This window comes from Nerophis lumbriciformis, linkage group LG33 (assembly GCF_033978685.3).
Source record: "Nerophis lumbriciformis linkage group LG33, RoL_Nlum_v2.1, whole genome shotgun sequence".
NCBI classification, from domain to species: Eukaryota; Metazoa; Chordata; class Actinopteri; order Syngnathiformes; family Syngnathidae; genus Nerophis; species Nerophis lumbriciformis.
The window spans coordinates 5,213,233-5,240,810 of record NC_084580.2 but is presented as its reverse complement, the minus strand read 5'-3'; the positions used below and the strand labels follow the sequence as shown (position 1 = coordinate 5,240,810).

The 27,578-nt window shown below is 41.8% G+C and overlaps 1 protein-coding gene across 1 annotated transcript in view; it reads right to left on the bottom strand.

Annotated features, from left to right (window-relative positions):
• dpp7 (dipeptidyl-peptidase 7) overlaps positions 1-24,793 on the bottom strand; it is a 41,863-nt gene extending 17,070 nt beyond the window's left edge. Inside the window, exons 1-4 of the mRNA XM_061928704.1 lie at positions 24,654-24,793; positions 14,376-14,493; positions 14,150-14,289; positions 367-530 (exon numbers count right to left, since the gene is read on the bottom strand). Coding sequence (XP_061784688.1) covers positions 367-530; positions 14,150-14,289; positions 14,376-14,493; positions 24,654-24,788 — 557 coding nt within the window. The 5' untranslated portion in view covers positions 24,789-24,793. The remainder of the gene's footprint in view (positions 1-366; positions 531-14,149; positions 14,290-14,375; positions 14,494-24,653) is intronic.
• Between the last annotated feature and the right edge of the window lie 2,785 nt (positions 24,794-27,578).

Below are 27,578 nucleotides of genomic sequence, written 5' to 3'. Positions count from 1 at the left end.
GACCATTTGTTATTAAAGTTTAATTTCAGCAGTGTTAAGGGTTGTTGTTGGAAGGAGGACTCAAAGGCAGAGTTGGCAGATCAGATACAGGTAGGTTTATTCCAAGAAAAGTTAAATACGCGCAAAGGCAGCCCAAACAAAGGCAGAGGTATCAAAGCGTGAGGCAATAGGCGAGGTCAAAGGTCAGAAAAGGTTCAGTAACAGGTAGACAAGAACAAATAGGTTGAACGCTAGGACGTGACATAAACTCGCAACAAGACTGAATGACAGGGGCAGGTAATGAGCCGTAATGGGAAGCACCTGGGTGGCATGACAAGCAGAGCACCACAACTCTACCTAATATCATTGAAGTATCATGTATCTTACCTTCCACCAAACACAATGACAGGGCAATCTGTGGCTCCCAGCTGATGTTTCAACACACTGATCATGATGGCGTAATCAGCAATTGCCTGTTCCACTGTCAACAGGCCAATCTTTTCAAGGTTGAAGGAATCATTGCCAAAAGGGAGAGACTTGCCATAGTACCTCTGTGAAATGGAGAAAATTTGAACTTAATGAGTTGAGAGTAATTTTGAACTTAATGAGTTTGAGAGTAATAACGGTTTAATGCAGGGGTCCCCAAACTTTTTGACTCGGGGGCCGCATTAGGTTAAAAAAAAATAGGGGTACAACGGTACACAAAAATGTCATTTCGGTTCGGTACGTGCCTCGGTTTAGAGGTCACGGTTCGGTTCATTTTCGGTACAGTAAGAAAACAACAAAATTAATTTTTTGGTTATTTATTTACCAAATTTGTAAACAATGACAAAACATACATATACACACAGGGTCCATTGCCAGGGTTAATGTGGTCAACATATATAAAATAAAAACTAAATAAGATAAGGCTCAGAATGGTTTCTTAACAAAACCTTTCTACATATAAAGTGCTTTTTTTGATTGATTGATTGAGACTTTTATTAGTAGATTGCACAGTACAGTATATATTCCGTACAATTGACCACTAAATGGTAACATTCTTGCTTGATGTACAGCTTAAAGGGGAACATTATCACAATTTCAGAATTGTTAAAAACATTAAAAATCAGTTCCCAGTGGCTTATTATATTTTTCAAAGTTTTTTTCAAAATTTTATCCATCACGCAATATCCCTAAAAAAATCTTTAAAGTGCCTGATTTTAACCACCCGTCCATTTTCCAGTGACGTCACATAGTGAAGCCAACACAAACAAACATGGCGGAAAGAACAGCAAGCTATAGCGACATTAGCTCGGATTCAGACTCGGATTTCAGCGGCTTAAGCGATTCAACAGATTACGAATGTATTGAAACGGATGGTTGTAGTGTCGAGGCAGGTAGCGAAAACGAAATTGAAGAAGAAACTGAAGCTATTGAGCCATATCGGTTTGAACCGTATGCAAGCGAAACCGACGAAAACGACACGACAGCCAGCGACACGGGAGAAAGCGAGGACGAATTCGGCGATCGCCTTCTAACCAACGATTGGTATGTGTTTGTTTGGCATTAAAGGAAACTAACAGCTATGAACTAGGTTTACAGCATATGAAATACATTTGGCAACAACATGCACTTTGAGAGTGCAGACAGCCCAGTTTTCATCAATTAATATATTCTGGAGACATACCCTCATGTCAGCAGGCCAGGGAAGCTCGGGTCGATATTCTTCTCTTGATCATCTTCGGGACGGTGTGAGCCAAGACATCCAGGGGGTTTAGGTCGCTCGTCTGCGGGAACAAAATTGCTTGCCGTGCTACCGAGGTCCTTTGTCCCTGAATTGCTCACACACTCCGGCAGATTCAAAGGGGGTCTGGCGGCAGATTTCTTTGACTTTATCGTTGGAAATGCATCTGCTTTGAGTGTCGCAGGATATCCACACATTCTTGCCATCTCTGTCGTAGGTAAAGTGTGCGGAACAAACGTCCAATTTCTTGCCACTTTCGCATCTTCGGGCCACTGGTGCAACTTGAATCCGTCCCTGTTCGTGTTGTTACACCCTCCGACAACACACCGACGAGGCATGATGTCTCCAAGGTACGGAAAACAGTCGAAAAAACGGAAAATAACAGAGCTGATTTGACTCAGTGTTTGAGAAAATGGCGGATTGCTTCCCGATGCGACGTCACATTGTGACGTCATTGCTCCGAAAGCGAATATTAGAAAGGCGTTTATTTCGCCAAAATTCACCCATTTAGAGTTCGGAAATCGGTTAAAAAAATATATGGTCTTTTTTCTGCAACATCAAGGTATATATTGACGCTTACATAGGTCTGGTGATAATGTTCCCCTTTAAATAAAATGACAAAACTTTTCTTCTACATATAAAAAGTGCAACATTAAACAGTTTCAAGTCAACTCAGCCTCAGATTAACTTTTCTTCCCCCCCAGCCTGGCAAACTTGACAGTAAGAGGATATATGGGCTCATTGTTCTTCCACCATAGAAGTGGGTCAAAATCTAGTTTTTAATGCAATATGGACTTATATCTGCTGCTATAAAAACATTTGTTATTGCTTTAGCCCTGCCTGACTCGCCGAGGAAAGGCTGCTTGAATGCGGTGGTGACGCTTCAAATGGGTTAGCATGTGTTATGAGAGTAGCGTATGTGTGTGTGTGGCCCTTTAATATGTGACAGCATGTGAGGTGAGTGTGTGGGCGAGCGAGGTGAGGGAGCGGTAGCTGAGTGTGGGGAGTGGCTAGTGTTTTGTTGGATTGGCTGTGTGCAAGACCTCAATAAAGCCACGATTTGCAACTAATCACCGGACACGTAATTTACCCGGGATTCTGGAGCTGTGGAGACCCACTGCCGGGTAGAGTGAAGGGTGTTGCCCCCGAGAATACATCGGCCCTGTAGGAGTGTCTCCCGTGCGCTCCTCGACTACGGTCTGGGAGCCGAAAACAGGAAAGGTGCAACACATGTTTGACGTGTTGTCAGAAGCAGCTGAGGTTTGTCGGCAAACGGAGGTTTGTCGGCAAACCTCCGTCCTCCATTGTTGTATCGCGCAGCCAAAGTGTTCCCAAACGGGAGATCTTAACGAGGCAGGAAGGTCTTCCAGCTCTGGCTGTTACATGTTGTCCGAGCCCGGTCGCTGCTAGCATGTGTACTCGTTCGGTACACCTCCGAACCGAAACCTCCGTACCGAAACGGTTCAATACAAATACACGTACCGTTACACCCCTAATATATATATATATATATATATATATATATATATATATATATATATATATATATATATATATATATATATATATATATATATATATATATATTCGAGCGCGATGATGTCACGTTATCGATGGGAAAATGCATTTTTAGACAAAATGATTTGCCTGAGCGGCTAGGAGACACCAAGAGTAACAAGTGGTAGAAAATGGATTAGAAAGGACAGATTTTTAAAAATACAAATTTCAAAGCACAACAAAGACTTTATCAAGGACTTTTCGGAGTTCATTGCTTTTAGTCTGGTGTGCTATGACAAGATTTTAATTGTCGGAGAATTTAATGTACACGTTTGTTGTCCTTCCAAACCCATGTCCAGAGAGTTTTTGGACTTGATCTAATGTTTTAATTTGGCTCAGCATGTTACTGGCCCAACACATGTACATGGACACACTCGAGACCTTGTACTGTCTTATGGTTTTAATGTTGAATATGTCGTTGTTGGTGATGCTGTGTTTTCCGATCACAGTCCTGTTATGTTCAAATTAAGTTTGGACCCTGATGTAAAACCGTCTGCCGTGCGTCATGGGCGTGTTATTAGGTCTGACACTGCAGCCGCCTTTCCTCCTTTATTCACTGTGTCCATGCAGAGTATATCACACTCTGCAGACACTGAACAATTGATGTGCTCTTTTATTTCCACATGTTCTGAGATTCTGGACAGTATAGCGCCCCTCAGAGCTATACGTCCAAAGTCAAAACAGGAGCCTTGGCTCAATGACACCACGCACACAGCTCGGCGTGAGTGGCGGAGGGCGGAGCGTAAGTTTAAAGGGGATCACTTGGAGTTCTCTTATCAAATTCTAAAAGAAAGCTGTCAGAATTATCAAAGTGTGGTTAAAGATGAGAAAACAAAATATCTGTCAGACTTAATTTCAAATAGTGTCAGCAAGCCACGTGTTCTTTTTAAATGTATTAGTTCTGTTCTTAATCCGAATCCAGCCACTTCACTGGAGATGACAAGTGAAACTTGTGAAAAATGTATCTCCTTTTTTTAACGACAAGGTTGCTTCTATTCAGGCAAATCTATCTCCTCCATTGAGTTTCAATGTAGGCACTCAGTTATCGGCTGTGTTTTGTCAGTTTGAGCCTGTGTCCATGCCTGAGCTTACAAGAATAGTTGACAAACTAAAACCCTCGTCCTGTCCCACAGACCCAGTCCCCCCTCGCTTTTTTAAAGAAGTCTGGGACTCTATTGACTTGTCTGTTAAGGACATCATCAACAGCAGCTTGATTTCTGGCAGTGTGCCCTCTTTTTGTAAAGGAGCTGTTGTTGAGCCTTTGATAAAAAAAACAGGTCCTACAAATTTCTCAAATTATCGGCCCATTTCTAAATTACCTTTTGTGTAAAAAAATTTGGAGAGATGTGTTTTGGCGCAACTGCAGCCTTTTTTTAGATGAAAATAGCACTTTGGATCCATTTCAGTCTGGATACAAAGCTTTGCACAGTACTGAATCTGCACTTTTAAAGGTTTTTAATGACTTGCTTTTAATGTCTGATTCTGGTAGCTCTGCCATTTTAGTCGACCACACAATTATTTTAGACCGCCTGAGAGACTGTGTGGGTGTCAGGGGGACTGCATTAGAGTGGTTCAGATCCTACCTGTCAGAGAGGTTCTTCTCTGTCAGGCTGGGGGACGCCACCTCTTCTTCTGCTCCGCTTTACTGTGGTGTCCCCCAGGGATCTATTCTAGGCCCATCCTGTTTGCTCTATATCTCCTCCCCCTTGGAGAGATTTTTAAGAGGCTTATCACTTTTATGCAGACGACTGCCAAATGTATATGACAAATTCAAAAGGCCACGGCCCCCTGACACCCCTTCTCAACTATTTATGCGTCAAGGCTTGGTTAGCCCATTTTTTAATAACGAATGAGGGAAAAACAGAAATTGTAGTTTTTGGTCCGGCCCTCACTGACTTGGGACCATTGCAAAATGATGTGCGTCCCAAATACATCGAAATTTGACAAACAAATCAATGGCGTGGGCGGCACGATGGGAAAGGGGTTAGTGTGTCTGCCTCACAATACGAAGGTCCTGGATTCGATCCTGCGCTTGGGATCTTTCTGTGTGGAGTTTGCATGTTCTCCCTGTGACTGCGTGGGTTCCCTCCGGGTACTCCGGCTTTCTCCCACTTCCAAAAACATGCACCTGGGGATAGGTTGATTGGCAACACTAAATTGGCCCTAGTGTGATGCGATGAGGTGGGGACTTGTCCAGGGTGACCCCGCCTCCCGCCCGAATGCAGCTGAGATAGGCTCCAGCACCCCCGCTACCCTGAACGGGACAAGCGGTAGAAAATGGATGGATGGATAGAAGTCAATGGCGTTTTAAAATTGTGTTTTTTTCATCTTCGTCTTTTAGCAAAGGTAAAACCGTTTTTATCTTTTAACCTTTTTGAACAAGTCGTGCATGCTTTTAGTTCAAGTCGCCTGGACTACTGCAATCCACTTTATGCTGGCATTAGCCAAAAAGCTCTCTCCCGTTTGCAATTTGTCCAGAACGCGGGAGCACGACTTTTAAAAGGGGCCAGGAAACGCAAGCATATAACCCTGTCTTGAGACTTTGCACTGGCTCTCTGTTCATTTTAGAATTGATTTTAAAATCTTGCTGTTTGCTTTTAAAGCTTTACATGGACTGGCACCTCATTATATCTCGGATCTCATTCAAATTTACACTCCTGCGCGCGCTCTGAGGTCCGAGAGCCAGCTCCAGCTCGTGGTGCCCAAGACGAGACTTAAAACCAGGAGAGACAGGGCTTTCTCTGTGGTCGGCCCTAGGCCCTGGAACCCTCTGCCCCTCCATGTTCGAACTGCTCCCACAGTGCAGTGTTTTAAGTCTCGTCTTAAGACCCACTTTTATTCTCTGGCTTTTAACACTATGTGAGTTGTGGGGTCCTCTGTGTTTTTAAATTTAGATTTTTATTTATTGTTTTAATTGGTTTTACCCTTTAAAATTGTGTTTAATCATATTTATTTTTATATTGTTTTTATAATGGTTTTATATTTATTTATTTTTTGTTTTTATTCAGTCATTGGTGTAGCTATGGATAATATTTAAATATTGTTTTTAATATTGTTGTGCAGCACTTTGGAATCATTTTTGTTGTTTAAATGTGCTATACAAATAAAGTGGATTGTATTGAAAAAATATATATATATATATATATTTTTATTTTTTTTTTTTAACTTGGGTCTTTCCGCGGAGTATGAGGACCCCTGGTTTAATCTGTCAAGGCTGCAAACATATTTATTTTCAGACTACTGCCTATGCTGTTCAAGGTTGTGGGCAGATGGGGCCTATTGCAACTGACTTCCAGCGGAAGATGGATGTTGCTTATCTGCTACAGTAAAACATAATTAAGTTGTACCTCAAACAAAAAGACCCTCGAATGGGTTCACCACTGATAATAAGGGTGTGAGGCTTTGGGTGCCGTGTGAGATGGATGGCAGCCGAAACCGAGAACCTTGGCTAGCTTTGGCTATGTGGCATGTATACCTTACAAATTATGAAAAAAAAACACAATATCATGCGCTATCATCTGTTCCAGGAGAAATATTCATTTCAGCCGACAATAATTCCACTCCCAACTAGAGGAATACACGTTGCGGTAAGTTGTAGGCCTAAATCAGTGGGGAAGGAGCCTGAGCTGGTGTGCAAGGTTGAAATTTGCCGATCGCAGCTGTGGTCGTAAGATGTCGGGTGGCTGCCATGACGGTTATCCCCGAACTCAATGGTGGACTCTTGTAGTGAGGTACGCTGTCAAGCTGAAGACTGGGACTCCAGAGGCAGCTGACAGGTACCGACAGGCCAAGCGGTGTGGGACTTTGGCCGTCGCCGGGGTAAAAACCAAGACGTGGAAAAGTTTGGGGGAGCCATAGAGAATGACTTTTGGACGGCTTCGATGCTTTCTGCCATCAAAGAAGGAGGGGAAAACCGTGGGGGAAAATAATTACTTCAGAGTAATATCACTCAGTTAAAAGAAGTCAACCAAATAATTACTTGGGTAAGAGTAAGAATTTAGTGAAAATACAACTCAAATACTCAGTAACTGTTGAGTAACTTCTGATTTAATTAGTAGTTAATTTTAATGGTACTTCCACTATAACCCTAGTTGGTGTGTGTGCATGTGCGCGTTAGGGGAATAGAGACACTGCTACATGTATTACAAAGATGCACATTTTACAGTCATTTAAGACGTTTATAACATGCCTCATGTAAGCATATGCGCAGCAAAAACATAATAAACATCTAGGCCTACAACTTATCCAAATTTGTATTCCTCTAGTACAGGGGTCAGCAACCTTTACCACTCAAAGAGCCCTTTTGACCAGTTTCACAAATTAAAGAAAACAATGGGAGCCACGAAAATCTTTTGAAATTTAAAATGAAATAACACTGCATACAAAGTTTTTTTTTTGCTTTGTGCTATGTATAAACCAAGGGTCTCAGACACGCGGCCCACACCTTAATATGAAAATTGAATGTTAGTGCGGCCCGCGAGTTTTATATGAATGGCGCTTGACAGCGTAATACTTGTCAAATCTCCCGATTTTTCCGGCAGACTACGAATTTCAGGGCAACTATTCTCTCGAACGTGCCATGATGGTACAGCATTTAGCGCCCACTACAACCAGCGTGCCAGCCCAGCCACACGTTGTATGGGACTTCTGCTTGCTCACGTAAGTGACAGCCATGCATACTTGGTCAACAACCACACAGGTTACACTGACGGTGGCGGTATAAAAAACTTTAACACTCTTACTAATAATGCGCCACACTGTGAACCCACACCAAACAAGAATGACAAACACATTTTGGGAGAACATCTGCACCGTAACACAACATAAACACAACAGAACAAATACCCAAAATCCCATGCAGCCCTAACTCTTCCGGGCTACATTATACACCCCCGCTACCAAACCCCGCCCACCTCAACCGACGCACGGAGGGGGGGGTTGATGTGTGGGGGAGCAGGGTTGCGGTGGGGGCGGCGTTTGGTGGTAGCAGGGGTGTATAATGTAGCCCGGAAGAGTCAGGGCTGCATGGGATTCTGGGTATTTGTTCTGTTGTGTTTATGTTGTGTTAAAGTGCAGATGTTCTCCCGAAATGTGTTTGTCAGTCTTTTTTGGTTTTGGTTCAAAGTGTGGTGCATTATTAGTAAGAGTGTTAAAGTTGTTTTAATACCTTGCTGTCACTTACGTGTGCAAGTAGAAGATGCATACAACAAAAGGCTGGGCTGGCACGATGATTGTACAGATTGTAGAGGGCGCTAAATGCTGTACCATCATGGCACGCCCTTTTTATTATTGTTAGAGTGAAAATCGGAAAATAATAATCCCGGGAGTTTAACTGCGAGGCACTGAAATCCGGAAGTCTCCCGGGAAAATAGGGAGGGTCGGCAAGTATGCAGCTGAGCCGCATCAGAGTGATCAAAGAGCCGCATGCGGCTCCGGAGCAGCGGGTTGCCGACCCCTGCTCTAGTAGGAAGTGGGATTCTTGGAGGTTGAAATGTGAAAAATTATCCTGGCACAGATGACAGCACATGATATTGCTGTTCAATGAGTAAATCTAGCGCATTACTACACACCTCTGGTCATCACTATGTATGGTATGGATAGGGTGCCGATGTCCTCGACACAAGATGTTATAGAAGGAATACTTTGAAGTTCTCTCTATCCCACTAACATGACATTCAATGGGAAAGCAGAGCCTGAGGACTCTCTTTTGGGCTCTTCTATCTCTGGAACTGAAGTTGATGTAGTTAAAAAGCTCCTTGGTGGCAAGTAGACAAGAACCGTCCAGAGTTCCTCAAAGCCCTGGATGCTGAGGGATGTCTTGGTTGAAATGACTACATAGCATTGTACGGACATCGGGGGCAGTGCCTCTGGAATAATAGAGTGGTTCCCCTTTTTAATAAGGGGGGACAGTGGGTGTTTTCCTACTATTGTTGGATCACTCTACTCTGCCTCCCTGGTCAGATATATTTAGGGGTACTGGAAAGAAGGGTATTTTGCATAGTCAACCCTCAGATACAGGAGGAACAGTTTGGTTTTCGTCCTGAGCATGGACCCGTTGACAAATTCCATACCATTAGTAGGGTCCATGGGAGTTTGCCCAACCAGTCGACGTGTGTTTTCTAGAATAGGAGTAAGAAGTCCTTTGAGGAATCCTGTGGGGGGTGTTCCGTAAATTGTGAATACAAGATTCCATAACAAGTTTCGCAACTTTTCGCAATGCATTGAATTATTTTTAATTTCTGGATTTCATGTCAATGCCGTTGGGAAATTGTTGTAAAGATATTCCATTCTTGCATCACTAAATAAATGCTTGTTTAGTTGTAGGTTGTTTTACTAAAAGGGAACTGCAGTTTTTTGGAATTTTGCTTATCGTTCACAATCTGTATGAAAGATATGACTTTGGATTTTTTTTTAATGCTTTCTAACTTGTGAATAAACTTCAATAAAAGTCTGATTACAATGAAGCCAATGAGAGGTCCTAAATTACACCCATAAAACCAATAAATAACCATCTAAAAACCAACAACAATACTCCATTTTGTCACGTAGGGGTCGCATCTTACTGCGGAGTTCGTTCTCTTGGGATGCAGACGGACCACTCCGGACAAAGCGCGCAGGTGGGAACATGATTTATTCCGCATAAATCATACCATACAAAAAAAACAGGAAGCAAACCAAAGGCCTGCGTGCCGATCGCACGTGAAGCTAAGGTACAAACTTAGCACAGGAATCAAGAAATATAGAAACCAGAACTAACCCTACGTGCCTGTTGCATACAGCAAACATCGAAGCCAGACAGAGCGTGGCGAGAAAGGTGAATAAATAGCTCTCCGATTAGTGCTGGACAGCAGGTGACCGTGCCGACCACTAACCAGAGGCAGGTGAACCCAATTAGTTCCGGTCCAGAGGTGCACAAAACAGGAACTAAGGGAGTCCAAAACTAACAGAACATGACTAAACAAAACATGATCCGGGCCACGGATCATGACAAGTATCTCCCCCTTAAGGACAGATTCCAGATGTCCCAGAATACCACAAAAAAAAAAACAAGTTCAAGAGTCACGGGAGGGCGGAGGGAGGACTTGGTGGTGGGTCCCCAGGCCAGGTGTCCCCGAATCCACCGAGGACAAGTCAAGTGGCGGCAGCGAGTGGAATGCCGCTGCAGCAGGCGAGGCGGGCGACCACAAAACGAACACATCCGTGGCCGTTGAGAAGGTGGACGCTAGTGATGCCAGAATCTCAGCAGCCTTTGAGTTCTACGGCCAAGTCGTGGGCGTTGCTGCTGTCTGCGCCAATGGCGTCCATTAATTGGCCACTGAGGGCACCGCGTGCAGGCGCCTGATGGCCGCTTGTGCTGCAGGCCAGCCGGAGGTCGCGATGGCGACGATGCTGGAGGGCGGTGCCGTGGGACGGTCCGCCGAAGACAAGGAAGACTGAGGCGGCGCCATGGGAAGGCCTGCCGAAGACGAAGGCACCTCTGCAGCTTGAGCGGCAGGCGAAGGAGGCTGCCATGGTGCAGGAACTGGTGCTAGCCGTGGTGCAGGAACCGGTGCTAGCTGTGGAGCAGTAGCAGGTGCTAGCTATGGAGCAGGAGCGGGTGCTAGCTTTGGAGCAGGAGCGGGTGCTAGCCATGGAGCAGGAACGGCTGCTAGCCTTGGAGCAGGAGCGGGTGCTAGTCTTGGAGCAGAAGCGGGATCTAGCCTTGGAGCAGGAGCGGGAGCTAGCCTTGGAGCATGTGCTAGCCTTGGAGCAGGGACAGGAGGTGGAGAGGATGGCGTCTTCAGGCCCACCTGGCCGAGGTTAACCGTGACCTTGGCGGAGGTGGCCTGGCACGCCGAAGAACAGGTGGTAGTGGTAGGGCAAGAGGTTGCCGCATGGTCGGGCGCAGCTGTGCCACCCCACTAGCCCAGCTATCAGCCCTTGTTCCCCCGCCTCCTCCCCAGGAAGCGGATACCAGACGCTTCCTGTGCGGTCTGGAACCATCTTTGGGGGAGGGTGAGGGTTTAGGAGGGGGGTGGACTCCTCTTCCTTTCTAAATTGTCCAAAAAGTCTCTTTCTACCCCCCACCAGAGATTTTGTGGGAGGACAGGAAGAAAAAGTTTGTGACGTGGGTGGGGCTAGAGTCCCTGGGGGCGGAGCTTGATTCTTGGATGACAGGGACAGACCTAGTGAGCGAGTCCGTAAAAACATGCATTTCTCTCTGACGTCATTCCCAGTGGGCGGGGTGACGTCATTGGTGCCGGTGACCATCTGGTTCATAGCCCAGTCGGTGAAGAGTTTGGCAAAATGAATGAGGGGATTACCAAACATCGGCGGCGAGGATGACTGGGCTGCTTGTGACTTGCTCTTGTCCGGAGGAGGAGTGTGCGGGATTGACACGTCCTGACGGCGAGTCAAAGCCTTTTTGGACGGCTTCCGTTCTCGCTGACGCGTCTGGTACTGCGGTGTGGCGATGTTCTCGGGCCAAAGGGAGTGGATGGGCACCAGTGAACCAGCAGGGCCCCACACCATTTCTTTGAGTTCCACGGGGGAATAGCGGAGCGTCTCCGTCTCCATCGCTCTTAACACCCTCCATGTACCTGCGTCCACCTCCTCAGAGCCCGTTGCGAAAGAACTGGCAGCTGGCTTTGTTCTGTCACGTGGGGGTCGCATCTTACTGCGGGGTTCGTTCCAACGGGATGCAGACGGACCACTCCGGACAAAGTGTGCAGGTGGGAACATGATTTATTCCTCATAAATCATACCATACAATAAAAACAGGAAGCAAACCAAAGGGCTGCGTGCCGATCTCACGTGAAGCTAAGGTACAAACTTAGCACAGGAATCAAGAAACATAGAAACCAGAAATAACCCTATGTGCCTGTTGCATACAGCAAACATCAAAGCCAGACAGAGCGCCAGACAGAGCGTGGCGAGAGAGGTGATTAAATAGCTCTGTGATTAGTGCTCGACAGCAGGTGAGCGTGCCGACCACTAACCAGAGGCAGGTGAACCCAATTAGTACCCATGGTAACCAAAACAAACCCAGAGGTGCACAAAACAGAAACTAAGGGAGCCCAAAACTAACAAAACATGACTAAACAAAACATGATCAGGGCCACGGATCATGACACATTTACATTTTGTGACTTGAATATTAACCAAGTGATATTGTCATTATAAGCGCTAACGCACACAAACTTTTTATAGCGGCGCCAGATTCACCAGCTTGTGTGTCTATGTTGCCTGCTCATGGAAGTTTATTGTAGATCATAAATCATGCCTCTCACCTAACTAATAGAAGGATGATGATGTAATCCGACAACTTGGTACACTTTGACAGCCAATTTAGACCCGAAAATGACGAAAAACGACACGACAAGACGATTGGTTCTGTCCCCCTTTTCTTTACGATAATATAACGAGATTTTATCAGTCGGCATCGTAATGCGGATAAGTGATGTTTTATTATGTTTGTTGGCTCTCATGAAGTCTGCAGTGAGTTTTAATCAGTGATGTAGTTGGAAAAAAAGTGAACATTGTGATATTTTTTTTATATTAATGCACCACGTATTTCTAAAATGAAAAAATACATAAATATTAAATGTTATTATGAATGTGCCTGTTACTACACTACATATACTGAACAAAAATATAAAATCAACACTTTTGTTTTTGCTCCAATTTTTCATGAGATTACAACTTTTATAATATACACAAAAGACCTATTCCTCTCAAAATTTGAGAGGAATAGGTCTTTTGTGTGTATAGTAAAAGTTTTACATCTTTGAATTCAACTCGTGAAAAATGGAGCAAAAACACAAGTGTTGCATTTATATTTTTGTTCAGTATATATAATCACAGCATAAACATAAAGAGGTGTTTGGATGTTCTTTTTTAGGGCTTTATAGGCAGAATAGAGCAGCTCCCAAAGGCTCAATTTTAAGCTGACTTTTGATCGCATTTATTTAGTATTTAGAATGCATAAAAAAAGAAAAACGTGTTCTTGTCCTACATAAAGATTGTGAGTGATAGGCATAATTAAAAAAAAAAGTACAGTTCCCCTTTAAAGAAACACATTAATTATTTTACCTTGTATTTAATTACATTTATTTAAGTAATTTTGGTAGTAATTTGATTATTTTTTTGGTGAAGTAACATGAAATTATAATCATTAACCTTTTAAAAGTAATTTGCCAGGGGTGTCCAAAATAATACATTTTCGAAAGAATCACGGTTGTTATTGTAATGATTCTTAATCGATTACATTTTTTTTTTTTTAAATCGATATAATTTTTTTTTAATCTGTCATGTTCAGCCACTTAGGTAAATGATATTGTTAATGTAGATGCCCACATCTGCTGTAAAGAATTACTTTAGAAAAGAGAAGTGTGGGATACATCTCTTGTTGCCATATTTGTATTTGACTTTGTTAAATGTTTGGGTAGATTTGTATTACTTTTAAGTTGTATAGAAATTTTATCACAGCTGTTTATTTTATGGAGGAATGTCGTTAATCATTCAACTGGCACCGAATGTTATTAAAAAGTATCGATTTTAAATCGAGAATAAACTCTGAATTGAATTGTTAACCCCAAGAATCAAATCATGTGGTACCCAAAGATTCACAGCTCTAAAGTTTGCCTAACACTGGACACAAGGGACTGAGAAACACACCAGCTAACTTCATGTTGGCCACTTGAACCACCTAAGCCAATCTTGTTTAGGGCTGCAAGGATGTAATACCTATTTATTGTGTTGATGTAAACATATTGCTCCTGATGACTCAGGTGTTCAGTATTTGCTCAAACGTTACTTTGCCGATTAAGGAACCTTTGTGTTGCTCTCGGCTATATTATTAGACTTCATTTCTCAGTGCTGGTGTCACAATTATACCACGTATCTTACATGTTCGGCAAATATGACCAAGGCTTCCTGTTGAGCAGCCAATTCAATTAGAAAGCCTGTATTGAGGGCAAATTCCCAGACGTCTCCTTCATTGCCAGTGTAGAAAAAAATGGGACCATATCCAGTCTTCCAGTATGAATCTGCAATGAAAGAAAGAAAGAAAGAGTGAAAACAATAAGCACATTCTTGTTTCAAATTCGAAAGTGTCAGTTGTCGCAAGATTTACCAGTGATTAGGTATCGTTGAAGAAATGTCCCATTCCCCATGGCGTTGAAGTTGAAGTGGTCAAGACTCTGCGTGAAATACTTCTCTTTGAAATTGAGCTGGTATCCATGTTTTCCTGTCTATTAAAATGAAAATCACATTGCAATCTTCAATGGATCGAACAAAGTTCAACAATCGGTTTCGAGTTTTGTTGCTCTTAATTCTCCTGCTGATGTTGTGAAGCCTAGGGCCCTACCTATCAGAGCTGTAAACTTAGCTTTTTCACTAGGAACACAGGTGCCCCTAAATGAAAAAAAATTGTAATAGAGAAAATATTTAGAAGCAATATGACGTTTCCTAAATAACACAATTTCATTATTAACACTCAAACAACATACACATGTGCACTCATACATATAAACACAAAGCTGTCATAAGGCCTGATGCAACCCTCAACTAAACATCTTGTCCCACAGCTTTTTGTAGTCAAGTCATACCACGCCATGCTGTACACATGTACTAAGCTACACATACAGTCACATAACATGACTGACATCACATCACATGCAATTACATCACTGATCATAATAGTACAGTACTTATACACATAACAGAATGACCAGTAAATGTTACCGCTAAAGGTGCTACCAAACCACAAGAGTACGCGAGTAGTAATCAAAATATAAGAGGCAGTTTATCATTTCAAAGAGTTGTTAACTAAGGCCTGGACGATACGCCCTAAGAATAAAACCTCAGATTTTTTCACAAAAAATTAGATTTACGATTTTTTACCAGTTTTTTCACTACTTTTTAAAGAAAGCAATTAATGACACAAAATAAATATTTTTTTTGTCCTTTCCAGCCATTCAGGCATATCATATTGTTGATGTAGATGCACATATCTGCTGTACAGATTTACTTTACAAAAGAGAAGTGCAGGATACTTCTTTACTTATTTGTATTTGACTTTATTAAATGGATTTATATAATGTTTGCCACAGCTGGACCGGAGCAGGAGGGGATAGAAAGGAAGGAAGGAAAAGGAAGTTTGAGGGGGAAATTGCGGGGACAAGAGCGGGATAAGACAGAGAGACAACAACAACGAAACAACATCAGCCAATATGATAAGTACAAATATATATAAGATGGCGCATGCTCTGCTGCAACAGCACTGACCGTACCTTGTGTCTAGTGTCTTATGTATGTTTTATGTCCGTGCCTTACGTGTAATTGTCACATTGTATGTAGGCAAAAGTCACACGGACCAGCTATGACAAGTTACAAGGTGATCGCCGCCTTTTTCACAATCTTATCGCTGATTTGCGATAGCCTAGCACTACAGCCCGACACCAACGACCGGCTACTCACCTACAGCCGAGATGAACTCCTGCTACATCGAGCCTCGCTGTGGAGTAACACCAGGCCTGCCGTGGTCCTACCTTCGGAGCTTCGGCTGAGGAAAAGGGGAAGGCGTGGAGGCATCCGGAGCCGGGTAAGAAGGCGTCCCTTTAAACCTCCTCTGCCCACCATCATCATGTCCAACGTACGATCACTCCGTAACAAGATGGATCTACTACATGCAAGGTGCCGTTTTGAAAGGGCCTTTAGAGACATCTGTATCATCGCTCTCAGTGAGACCTGGCTGGAGGAGTCGGTTCCCGACTCTGAGGTGAGCCTGGACAATTTCACCATCGTCAGGTCCGACAGGACAAAGCACTCGGGGAAGACGCGAGGCGGTGGGGTCTGCCTTTACATCAACGACAGGTGGTGTAACAACATCAAAGTGCACCGTAAAGTGTGCACACCCAACCTGGAGTTGTTGACCCTGTCCCTCCGTCCCTTCTATCTACCCCGGGAATTCCCCACTGTTGTGGTCAGCTGTATTTATGTGGCCCCAGTGCTAACATCAACACAGCAGCGGAGCTGATAGCCGAGGATGCTAATGCCATGTTAGCTAAGTATCCCGGTGCTCCGCTGCTTTATTTGGGGGACTTTAACGGATGCAGACTGGACAATGTTTTACCATCTTTCGAACAGTATGTGGACATTCCAACAAGAAGGGGAAACATATTGGACTTATGCTACGGGAACATCACCGATGCCTTCCGTGCCCGTTCATATCCTCCGCTCGGAGCTGCCGACCACAACGTCATCTGTTTACTTCCGTCATACAAGCAGGAACTAAAACGCCACAAACCGCACTGCAGCAGTGCCCCCAAGTGGACGGAGGACGCCACCACTCAACTTTAAGGCGCCCTAGCTTGTACTGACTGGGCCATTTTTGATGGTAGTCTGAATGACAGGGTCTCTGTCATCACAGACTACATCAAATTCTGCATCAGCTCCACAATTCCAACCAAAACAATACATATTTATCCCAACTCCAAACCATGGATTACCCCACAATTAAAAAAGAGCCTGAGGGAAAAACATAAATCCTTCAAGCAACAGGACTGGGCCAGCCTCAAGACAAAAAAATAGGAATTTTAAAAACGAGCTATTTAAAGCAAAACTGAAGTACAAAAACAAACTGGAAACTGAATTCAGCAACATGAACACCAAGCAGGCATTTCAGAAGGTGAAAACCCTGACAGGATGCCAAACAAAAACATCATGCACTGTCAGTGACCCAGAAACCCTCTCTAAAGACCTGAACATATTTTTTACCCGCTTTGATAAATTGGACTTCTCACCAGAGTGTCAGGACCTGCTGAGAGCCCTACCACCACCAGACCCCGAGGAACCGGCCACCTTCACAGAGGAGGAAGTACGGCGCCAGCTGAGCCGCTGCAAGCCAGGCAAGGCACCAGGGCCTGATGGCATTCCAGCCAGGGTGATCAGGGACTGTGCCATAGAGCTCTCCCCTATCCTACACTCACTCTTCTGTGAAAGCTACTGGACTGCAACAATACCTGCATTGTGGAAAACTGCAACAACCAGTACCGAAAAAATCCAGACCCACAGAACTCAACCATTATCGCCCCATAGCCCTCACATCCATAATTATTAAGTGCCTGGAGAAACTGCTGCTTCACATCATCCTTCCAGTTGTCACCCCACACCTGGACCCCTTCCAATTTGCCTACAGGGCCAGGAGGGACACAGAGGATGCTGTGGCCTGCCTGCTGCATCTCCTCCTCCAGCATCTGGACTCCCCAAGCAACTTTGCCAGGATCCTCTTCGTGGACTTCAGCTCCGCCTTCAACTCCCTCCAGAAGCATCTACTGATCCGGAAACTACACCAGCTCAACATCCCTCCTAAGCTGATCCACCTCACCCACAACTTCCTCACCGACCGATTGCAAGCAGTAAGGGTGGGCTCAAGCACATCCCCGATGCTTACCATCAACACCGGGGTCCCACAGGGATGTGTGTTGAGCCCTTTCCTGTACACACTCTACACCAATGACTGCCGTAGCATCTCACCCACCACAACATACTTAAAATACTCAGATGACACAGCCATTCTCGCACTCCTCTCCAACAGTCAATCCATCCTGGACTATCATAACACAGTCAAACATTTCACAGAGTCATGCACAGCCAGTTATCTGGAAATCAATGTCAATAAAACAAAATAAATATGGTTCAACCCCCCCTCACCTCAGAACCCCATCATCATAAACACACAAACAGTTAAAACAGTTGACACTTTCAAATACCTGGGCGTAACCTTGGACAATAAATCACCTTTGATCAGCACACCACGGACATTCAAAAAAGAAGTCAACAAAGACTGTCAGCCATCCGAAAACCTAAAGGACTATACGTTGCACCTCATCTCCTGTTATTACTTTACCAAAGCATTGTTCAACCCATCCTTCTGTACTGTTCCACATGTTTTTTCACCATGCTTTCTGTAACCAACCGGACCAAACTCACACGCATTACAAACATAGCAGCTAAAATTATCGGCCTACCCACACCCAACATTTCAGACTTAAACCACAAGTCCATCACCCGACTGGCAAAAACAATAGTCCAGGATATCACTCACCCACTACACCAATACATCATCCCACTACCATCAGGGCGCAGGTACAGAACTATCAAATTCCGGAGGGCCCGCCTCAGGAAAAGCCTTATCCCTGCAGCTATAGCCGCCCTTAACAGCAGGCCCGGCCGACCCGTCTGACAAGCCTGTAAATGTGTGTTAGTCTTGTATGATGTCTTTTTGTTATTTTTTTTTTGTGTGGGATGTGTAATGTCTAGTGTTTAAATGTACGGCAGTGACAATGAATTTCCCCAAGGGGACCAATAAATCTAAATCTAAATCTAAATCTAAAATATGATAGGAAAAATGATAGCAAAGAAGCAGTTAGTGAAGTAAATATTAATAACATAGAAATGACAATGAACATTATTGCACTGCAAATAGAGAAATAAAAATACCAATAGAAGTAGCACTATTGATAATGGATAATAATTACCTTTAATATCAACACACACAATTCACCAACATCATTATTCACTTTCCACACTTTTCACAAAATCCACTCACAAAAGTTACAATATTAAAAAACAGCAGTACACCATAGTGCAGTATATAACAGTAAAACACTGGTTTTCGCACTACCGTAGTATAGATAGGGATGATGTTCGTTAAGAAATTATCGAGTTCGAGCCCATTATCGAATCCTCTTATCGAACCGATTCCTTATCGAATCTCTTATCGAATCCAGATAGGTTGTTGTGTGTGCACTGAGTTCCAAAAGCCATAGATGTTATATGACTGGGCCGGCACGCTGTTTATATGGAGGAAAAGCGGCCGTTATAGGGTGAATGTTTCAGGTGAGAAAGGACGCTAAAGGCACGCCCCCAGTGAGTATATAGTGCTGCGATGTGCGTTGTAAGTAAAAAAAAAATGCCGGCAAACATCACCAACATGGACGAGGTGCCGCTCACTTTTGACATCCCGGTGAAGCACACTGGAGAAGAAGGGAACAAGCATGGTAGCGAATCGATACGCACAACGGGGCAAGAGAAGTCGGCTTTTACTGTTGTGCTAGCTTGCTATGCTAATGGACAACGAGACTGACTTTGAAAATGACGGGGGGGAATCTGGCGTGTTTGATGGAGAACTTGTCCAGCTGTTCATTTCGGACACAGAAGATGAGGACTTTGATGGATTTGTGGATCAGGATTGTTCAAAAAATAATGTGAGTACATTGATAAATACTTCAATAAAGTACAACCCAACTCAGCTTTGCTCCTGCTGCCTTTTTAAAACAGCGTCCATGCATGATAGCGTATGTTTTAAGCTAGCGTATGTTTAACCATGCCTGCGCCCAAAAATACGCTGCACCTTATTTATGCGTTAAATACAGAAATAGCACCCGTAACTGACACGGCGCCTTTTAATATGGTGCGCCCTATGGTCGCGAAAATACGGTATGGTGGCTTCGATAACAGGAACCGGTTCTCAAAAAGGGATTTGAATCCATGGAATTGGTTCTTTTCTTATCGAACAATCGGGAGAACCGGTTTCGAACATCATCCCTAAATATAGAATAACAAAAGAGACAAAAAAAAAGCATTTGTTTTTCGGTGGTTCTAGCTTAACATTGTGGTAGTATTTAATGTAATAGAATGTGTATATAATTATTATTATTATCAACGGTGCTGCACGTCTAGTTGGTAAATGATGACAAGGTTTTGTTGCCATAGTGCTATTAGCAGTAATTATAGCACAATCACAACTTTGTTGTTCAATATTGTTTTTGTTCATGTAGTTTCTGCAATTGAAGCGTTGTTAATTAGTAACGTTCATGTTTAATGGTGTTTGTTTTTGGATTATTTTTGTCTTTAAAGCTTTTGGAGTCGTTGCGTGTAATTCCCCATTGGCACTGTATTAATCACTGTATAGAAATGTATGCTACTTTTTATTGATACTAGTGACTTTCATTTTTTTAATGAATGAAACAAAAGTAACAAGAATGTCTAAAATTAGAATTGCGATGCTTGGGAAGAGGACAAGTAATGTATGTACAATTTTGATTAACATTCATGTTGTCTGTCTATCTGTGTTGGCCCTGCGATGAGGTGGCGACTTGTCCAGGGTGTACCCCGCCTTCCGCCGGAATGCAGCTAAGAGAGGCTCCAGTACCCCGCGCGACCATGAAAGTGACAAGCGGTAGAAGATGGATGGATGGATCCCCAAATAATCAAGTGTTCAACTGTGCACTATGTAATATGTTGACAAAAATTGTTATTGCTGGGTTGCATATGACGTCTCATCCGTTTTACTTCTTTGCTGCTTAATTCACATGATGGGTCAACCAGCTTGAGTGAAGCATTAAAGCAAATGAGAGTGAGTTTAGATTTTGAGCAGAAAATGCAGAGAGATAGGAAAGAAGCAGAGAGATAGGAAAGAGCTTTTATAGAGTCCCGAAAGAAGTGGGTCATAAAGATAATAAAGTCAGGGGAAAAAACGAAAGTGAAAGAAAAGGGCTCTTAAAAATATCACAGTCATCATTGGTAGCTGCTGACAGAAACACATTGTATACGTATGTTATATAATTTCATAGTTGGTTAGAGTAAATAAATACAATGTATAAATATACTTTCATATTTACATACAATGTGATTAAAAATGTATTTTCTTTGGTAATTTCATGCAAGTATATGATAACTTTATTTCTGTTACAAAACCCATGTAAATTGGAGAGGAACATATTTTTGTTCCGGTTTGGTCACATTGTTGGGGGGACAATTAATATGTGACGGAATAGGGGAAGCAGCATGAGACAGCAAGCATTTAATGGAAGAGGTTACTAGAGTCTCGGCTTCAAAAGAAACTTTATTTTCTCTGTGTTTGTGAGGCCAAAGAGGTATGATGCTTTCTGATAATGTATATGAAATCAATGTGTTTTCTTTTATTTGATGTCAGACTAATTGTAAGTTCTGTTTTTGTTATTTATTAGTTCTGATGCCATTATTTTGGCATCGTTTTGGCACCGTTATAACAAGAAGGCGTGGCTGAAATAAATGTCTGTGTGAGAATAACGAACAACTTGAGCCTTGATTAAGACCTCGGAGGGAGTAACAATTGGTGTGAAGACTACACCCTAACTATGTCAAAACCTCACCAAACTTGACACAATCATTTGTGCTGCCTGTGTGCTGGTTTATGCAGCAAAAAAATGTGTTTGTACCGTTACGGTTTTTAAGTTATGAAGGTTTTGTGATTCACCTGTGTGAAGTTGGTACCCCCACCTTGTCCAAATCGCCCCAAACTTTTCCCAATTGTTTGTGCTGCAAAAAGTTTTCTTTGTGATGTTACGGTTTTTAAAGGGGAACTGCACTTGCTTTGGAATGTTGTCAGCTTAAAAGGTAGGAGGGCCAACTTCACACAGGTGAATCACAAAACGTTAATAACTTTAAAAAATATTAACAGTTAGACCAAATATTTTTGCAGCACATACCAGAACAAACATTGCACAAACCAATGAACACTGTGGGGGATTTTGACATAGATAGGGTCTTGTCATGATTAATAACATATTAATTACATGTTAATAATATAACAAAAATAAAACAATGACCTAAAAACCATAGTGGCACAAACAAAAATGTTTCCAGCACAAACATAGCACTAACGATTGGGACAAGTCGGGGGAGATTTTGACACAGTTAAAGTCTAGTCCTGGTTAATAACGCATTAAATACACATTAATAACCTAAAAAGAACAATGACTTAAAAAATGTTAACGGCACAAACAAAAATGTTTGTAGCACAGCCCATCACAGACGTAGCACAAACCATTGGGATACATCTCTTGTTTGTTTAGAGAGATTTGGACAAGGCTGGGGGGGGGCTAACTTCACACAGGGGTCATCATCTTGTGTAATACAGTTGCACCATGCCTGTGTCTGCAGCAATCACTTTGTAAAATGTTTTGTTTTAATATTTGATTTGTTTGAGAAACTTTCTTTGATGCAATGCAGTTTATTCTCTACTACGTTAGTAGTGTTGGAGAGCAAAACTAAACGTAAAGAAAGGACAAGAGATCGCATCGGTTTGTGTTCTTTTGTGGTTGTCACATAATGCCTAAATATAACTACGAAGACCTGGTTGTGCAAATAAACTAACGTTATGTTAAGTCCTTGTAATAAATATTGTAATTGTTAGTCCAATCCACTGTATTTTCCTTGTCAATTTTCACAACAGAAAGTAAAAGCTTAGTTTCTGTTGTTGTTGTGCAGGAAAGCCAAGTGCTTAATTCGACACTGATGACCACATTATAGCTTCTTTGGTGATATTTGTTAGCATCAAGAAAATATCCTTAATAGTATTAATAAACAAGATGAATACATCTCTCATAGGCTCAACAACACATTGAGGGCTTCGGATTTTTAGCTAACGTATCCCATTATACCTGCCAGAAGCCATATTGAAAGGCTAGCGTCATCATTCACAATAGCGCTACGCGTAATATTTCCGAACTATACAGTGAGAAATAACATTGCACCGGCTGTGACACGAGGGAGAATTACTGTGAGTCATTATAAGCCGTTATAAGAAGCAAACAGACGTTGTATAAGATCGACAAGTCTGAGTGCAGCAAAGACCACGACATCTTCCCTGATGTCTCATACACGGACTTTGTGAACTACTCAATTTTTTAACCCTGCCCATTTTACACCTTGAAGGACTTTCAAAATTATAAGTCTATAAAGCTATTAAGTCTACAAAGCTATTACCGCTTTGTTTGTGGATGGGTTTGTGATGTTTGTGTTTATCTCTATAAACCCAGTGGACATTATGTCGTCAAGCCAGGCTAGAGTAATGCACTCAGAAATAATCCCACCAAAGTTTGACACCCTGGATAATCACGGATAACCAATATAATGTAATCTCAGCACACTGTGACTGTAAAGCAGAATTGGGAGAATTATGTTCTCATTTCATTTCCCTTTTTTATGTGCGAAGGCTACAGTCAGGATGAGAGAAGTGAGTACTATTTTCTATCAATACAACTACTATCAAAGTTATTCGATCAAGCACATCAAGTTAATGCAAAGTGGGGCTGTTGTTTATTTTAAATTCATTTTTACTAAAAAAGTTTTCTTAATTACCTGAAATCAAATGATCCAATAACACACACAAAGTCGTTATAGCATGTCACATCTCGGTTGATTCTAGCAATCCATGCTCCCTTTCGCCCTTAACTCTTCTTTTCAGTAACTTTCATTTGTCCAGAAATACGCTTAGGATTGCGATAAAAGCTAGTAATATCTCTCCTACCACGATTGTGGCAGTTGAAAATTGCACACGGTCGGTATTATTAGTATCGCTAGTCGAATGATCAACAACAATGGGGCGCCATATTAGAAGCCTTCTAATATGGCCAATTGTAATGCATTGTGGACAATGTAGAAAAATCCGAACCCCTCTATACTGAATCTTATTATAGCTAGCAAACTTTGCTGAACAACAGGGACATCTATAGCTAAATAATGAGACAAAACTTCAGAACTGATCTTCAGACTATAAAAACAACTGCAGACAAAAATTGTAGATGAGACTAATATTTGTCACAGGAAATCAACTGCAAACAAATGTATCCTTTTTCTCCTCAATCACAGCAGCACAGCACTTGTCATTCAAATATCTTACTTAGCGATGCACAAATAAGTCCAACAATGTCTTTCACAGGTTAATGCTTATTTGTGGGCACCTTCAGATGTAAAAATATTACATGCAACCAATCTTTTCTACTTTAAATCTTTGTGAGTGTCCAAAGAAGAGAGGTGGAGCCAAGCAGTAACATATTTGTGATGATGAAGGGTTTAAATCTTTCAAATATAATTTTTTTTAAGAGAGTGTAAATCCACATCACATTTTAAATAGTTTTCCTGATTGCTTATATAATTTGCCTCCAAGCCTTTTTAATATACACCCATGTGCACTGATGCAGACAAATTAACCGTAGTTTAACTGGACTCTTGACCGTCTCCTGAAATCCGGAAGTGCCTCTAGGTCACGTGATGGCAACCAAGCAATTGTATTTGATTAAATGTGTATATCGAGCATCCACAAACCAACAAATGGAACGTATTTAGTTCAGTCTTCGGGTTGTTTATGTGGCAGTTATGTAGTAACAATTTAAAGTATCAAACAAACCTTTTTTTTTCTTAATTTCCCAAATTCAGATAACATTTTACGTTTTGTCTGCTTATTAACAAAGCACACATTTGTAACTCTACCTCGGTGCTAAGAGGCGACCAAACTGTTGCTACGAGTAACAAAGCTGGGATGTCATTTTCAAAGATTAAATAGCAAATAAAACTCGGTTACCGGAACTTGGTTTTGTGACGGGGCTTGAAGGAGTTTGGTGGAGAAAAAGTTAAATAATATTAGGGTTAAAAAAATTGACTTCATTTCAGTCATGTCCAGAGTGCGACAGAACTCTCGCTTAACGCGCTGAGGCATGAAAGACCTCTATAGTGACGACACTTCCGGTGAAGGCTCTCCTACCATAGACATTTACAAAATACTAGATTTGGCAGCGAATGTAAGCTGAGACATGCGGCTTCTACATAGAAGCGTCTAGTTCTCATCGGGGCCGCCATCTTGAACCGGTCAACATCGCCATCTATTGACAGGCGCCATGAAGTGTCATAATTTTCTAGATACTGAATTTATTTTCACGCGTTTAAATGCAAATTTCATACATGTAGCTATGATACAGTGCAACTTATTATTATTATTATTATCATGTTGTATTCACACTTGGATTAACGATAATACAATATTCAGACTCCACTGTACACAGGTATTTTTCAAACACTTTAAACACACACAATTTGAATTGATTACCATGAATTGATTTACGTGGACCCCGACTTAAACACGTTGAAATACGTATTCGGGTGTTACCATTTAGTGGTCAATTGTAAGGAAAATGTACTGCACTGTGCAATCTACTAATAAAAGTTTCAATCAATCAATCAATGGGCCGTCATATGGCAGGAAAGGTGAGAATTGAATTTAATTGAATAGCCTTATTTGATTAGAAAAATGCATATTGATCAACATATGAGCAAAGCATCACAATAAATATGCCAGAATTAGCTACAATAACAAAATTTCAACTGTTGTCCTAAGGCAGGCGCCATAAAAACGGACACACATTTACAGACAGTATACGTACATTAAAAATATGACTTATAATGATGACAATTCTAAGGGCCCACAGCCCGCTATGACCCACACATAGCCCCCAGTAGCTCTATGATAAAATGATTATGCATACACTGAACTAATATATACTCATACAAATTAATCTGAATTAAAACAGAGACACAAGTCATACACTTTTATAATTTTAATCATTTCAATAACCCCAATGGCCCCATTTGAAAAAATCCTAGATCTTTGCAGTGCACAAAATCCAAATATAATCCAACTCAAACTCCAAACAAAATAAACACATAACAAATTATTCGGTACAATTTTCAACAAGTGGTCACAACAGATAATACAATGACAACGTCAGCCGAGATGTTTTAAGGAGGAGAAGGGGGTCAGTGCATCAACGATCATTCTATTGCGCAAAACTGTGATTACTCATGGGAATCCGCAACCCACCACTACAAAATACCCATTCAAAGCAGCTCCTTCGTATAGACTTTTCGTGTAGACGTTGTTACTCTACAAATAAGTAGTCATTTTAAATTATATTGAATTCATTGTACCGTATTTTTCGGAGTATAAGTCGCACCGGAGTATAAGTCGCACCTGCCTAAAATGCATAATAAAGAAGAAAAAAAACATATATAAATCGCACTGGATTATAAGTCGCATTTTTTGGGGAAATGTATTTGATAAAAGCCAACACCAAGAATAGACATTTGAAAGGCAATTTAAAATAAATAAAGAATAGTGAACAGGCTGTATAAGTGTACGTTATATGAGGCATAAATAACCAACTGAGAACGTGCCTGGTATGTTAACGTAACATATTATGGTAAAAGTCATTCAAATAACTATAACATATAGAACAGGAGTGCTCAATACGTCGATCGCGATCTACCAGTCGATCGCAAAGGTAGTATTGGTAGATCGCATTACATTATTTAAAAAAAATAAAATAAAATTCTTTTTTTTTTTTTTTTTTTTGTGTCCTGTCCAGCTTCTCAGGCAAATCATATAGTTGATGTAGATGCCCATGTCGGCTGTTCAGATTTACTTTACAAAAGAGAAGTGTAGGATACTTCTCTTGTTGCCTTATTTGTATTTGACTTTATTAAATGTATTTATATTATCATTTAGTGCAGCCGGAGGGGATAGAAAGAGAAAAAAAAGAAGACAGAGGGGGAAATTGTGGGGACAAGAGGGGGATTAGACAGAGACAAAAACAACAACAGCAAATAACAACAACAACAACAATAGAGCAACATCAGCAAATACGACATGTACAAATATGATGGTAAAAGTAATAGCAAATAAGCAGTTAGCGAAAAATAAAAAATAATACAGAAATGACAATGAGCATTATTACACTACAAATGGATCAATACAAATACCAATAGAAATAGCGCTATTGATAATGAACAATACCAATAATTTACCTTTATTATCAACAATACAGTTGTTTAAATGCAACAATACATATACGTAATGATAACTTGAGATACGAAAGAATGCAGAAAAATGGAGGGGGGAGAAAGAGAAGCAACCTACATTAACCTTGTAGATTGTTATAGTCATAATAGGTTAAGCTTTGTCAGTGTGCCGTGTGTTACACCCAGTTTACCCTAGGGCAGGGGTGCTCATTACGTCGATCGCGAGCTACCGGTCGATCTCGGAGGGTGTGTCAGTCAATCACCAGCCGGGCATTAAAAAAATAGTCCTAAAAATGAGCAATCATAAATCTTCACAATGACGTCATTTTCGTCACTTGATTGACATTCACGGCACCCGAGGGTCTTCTGAGATGACGCTGGCTGCTGCCAGCTCATTAAAATTACCGACTGGAAGGCGAGAAACACTTTATTTCAACAGACTCTGGCGCCGTACCTGTCGTCAAAACTCCAAAGACCGACTGCACAGTTGCACAGTTGCGCTAACAAAATAGGAGTCTCAGAAAGCTGGCGTGCACAAGCTAGCAAGCTACAGAGTTTGCCGACAATGTATTTCTTGTAAAGTGTATACAAAGGAGTACGGAAGCTGGACAAATAAGATGCCAAAAACCAACCACTTTCATGTGGTATTGGACAG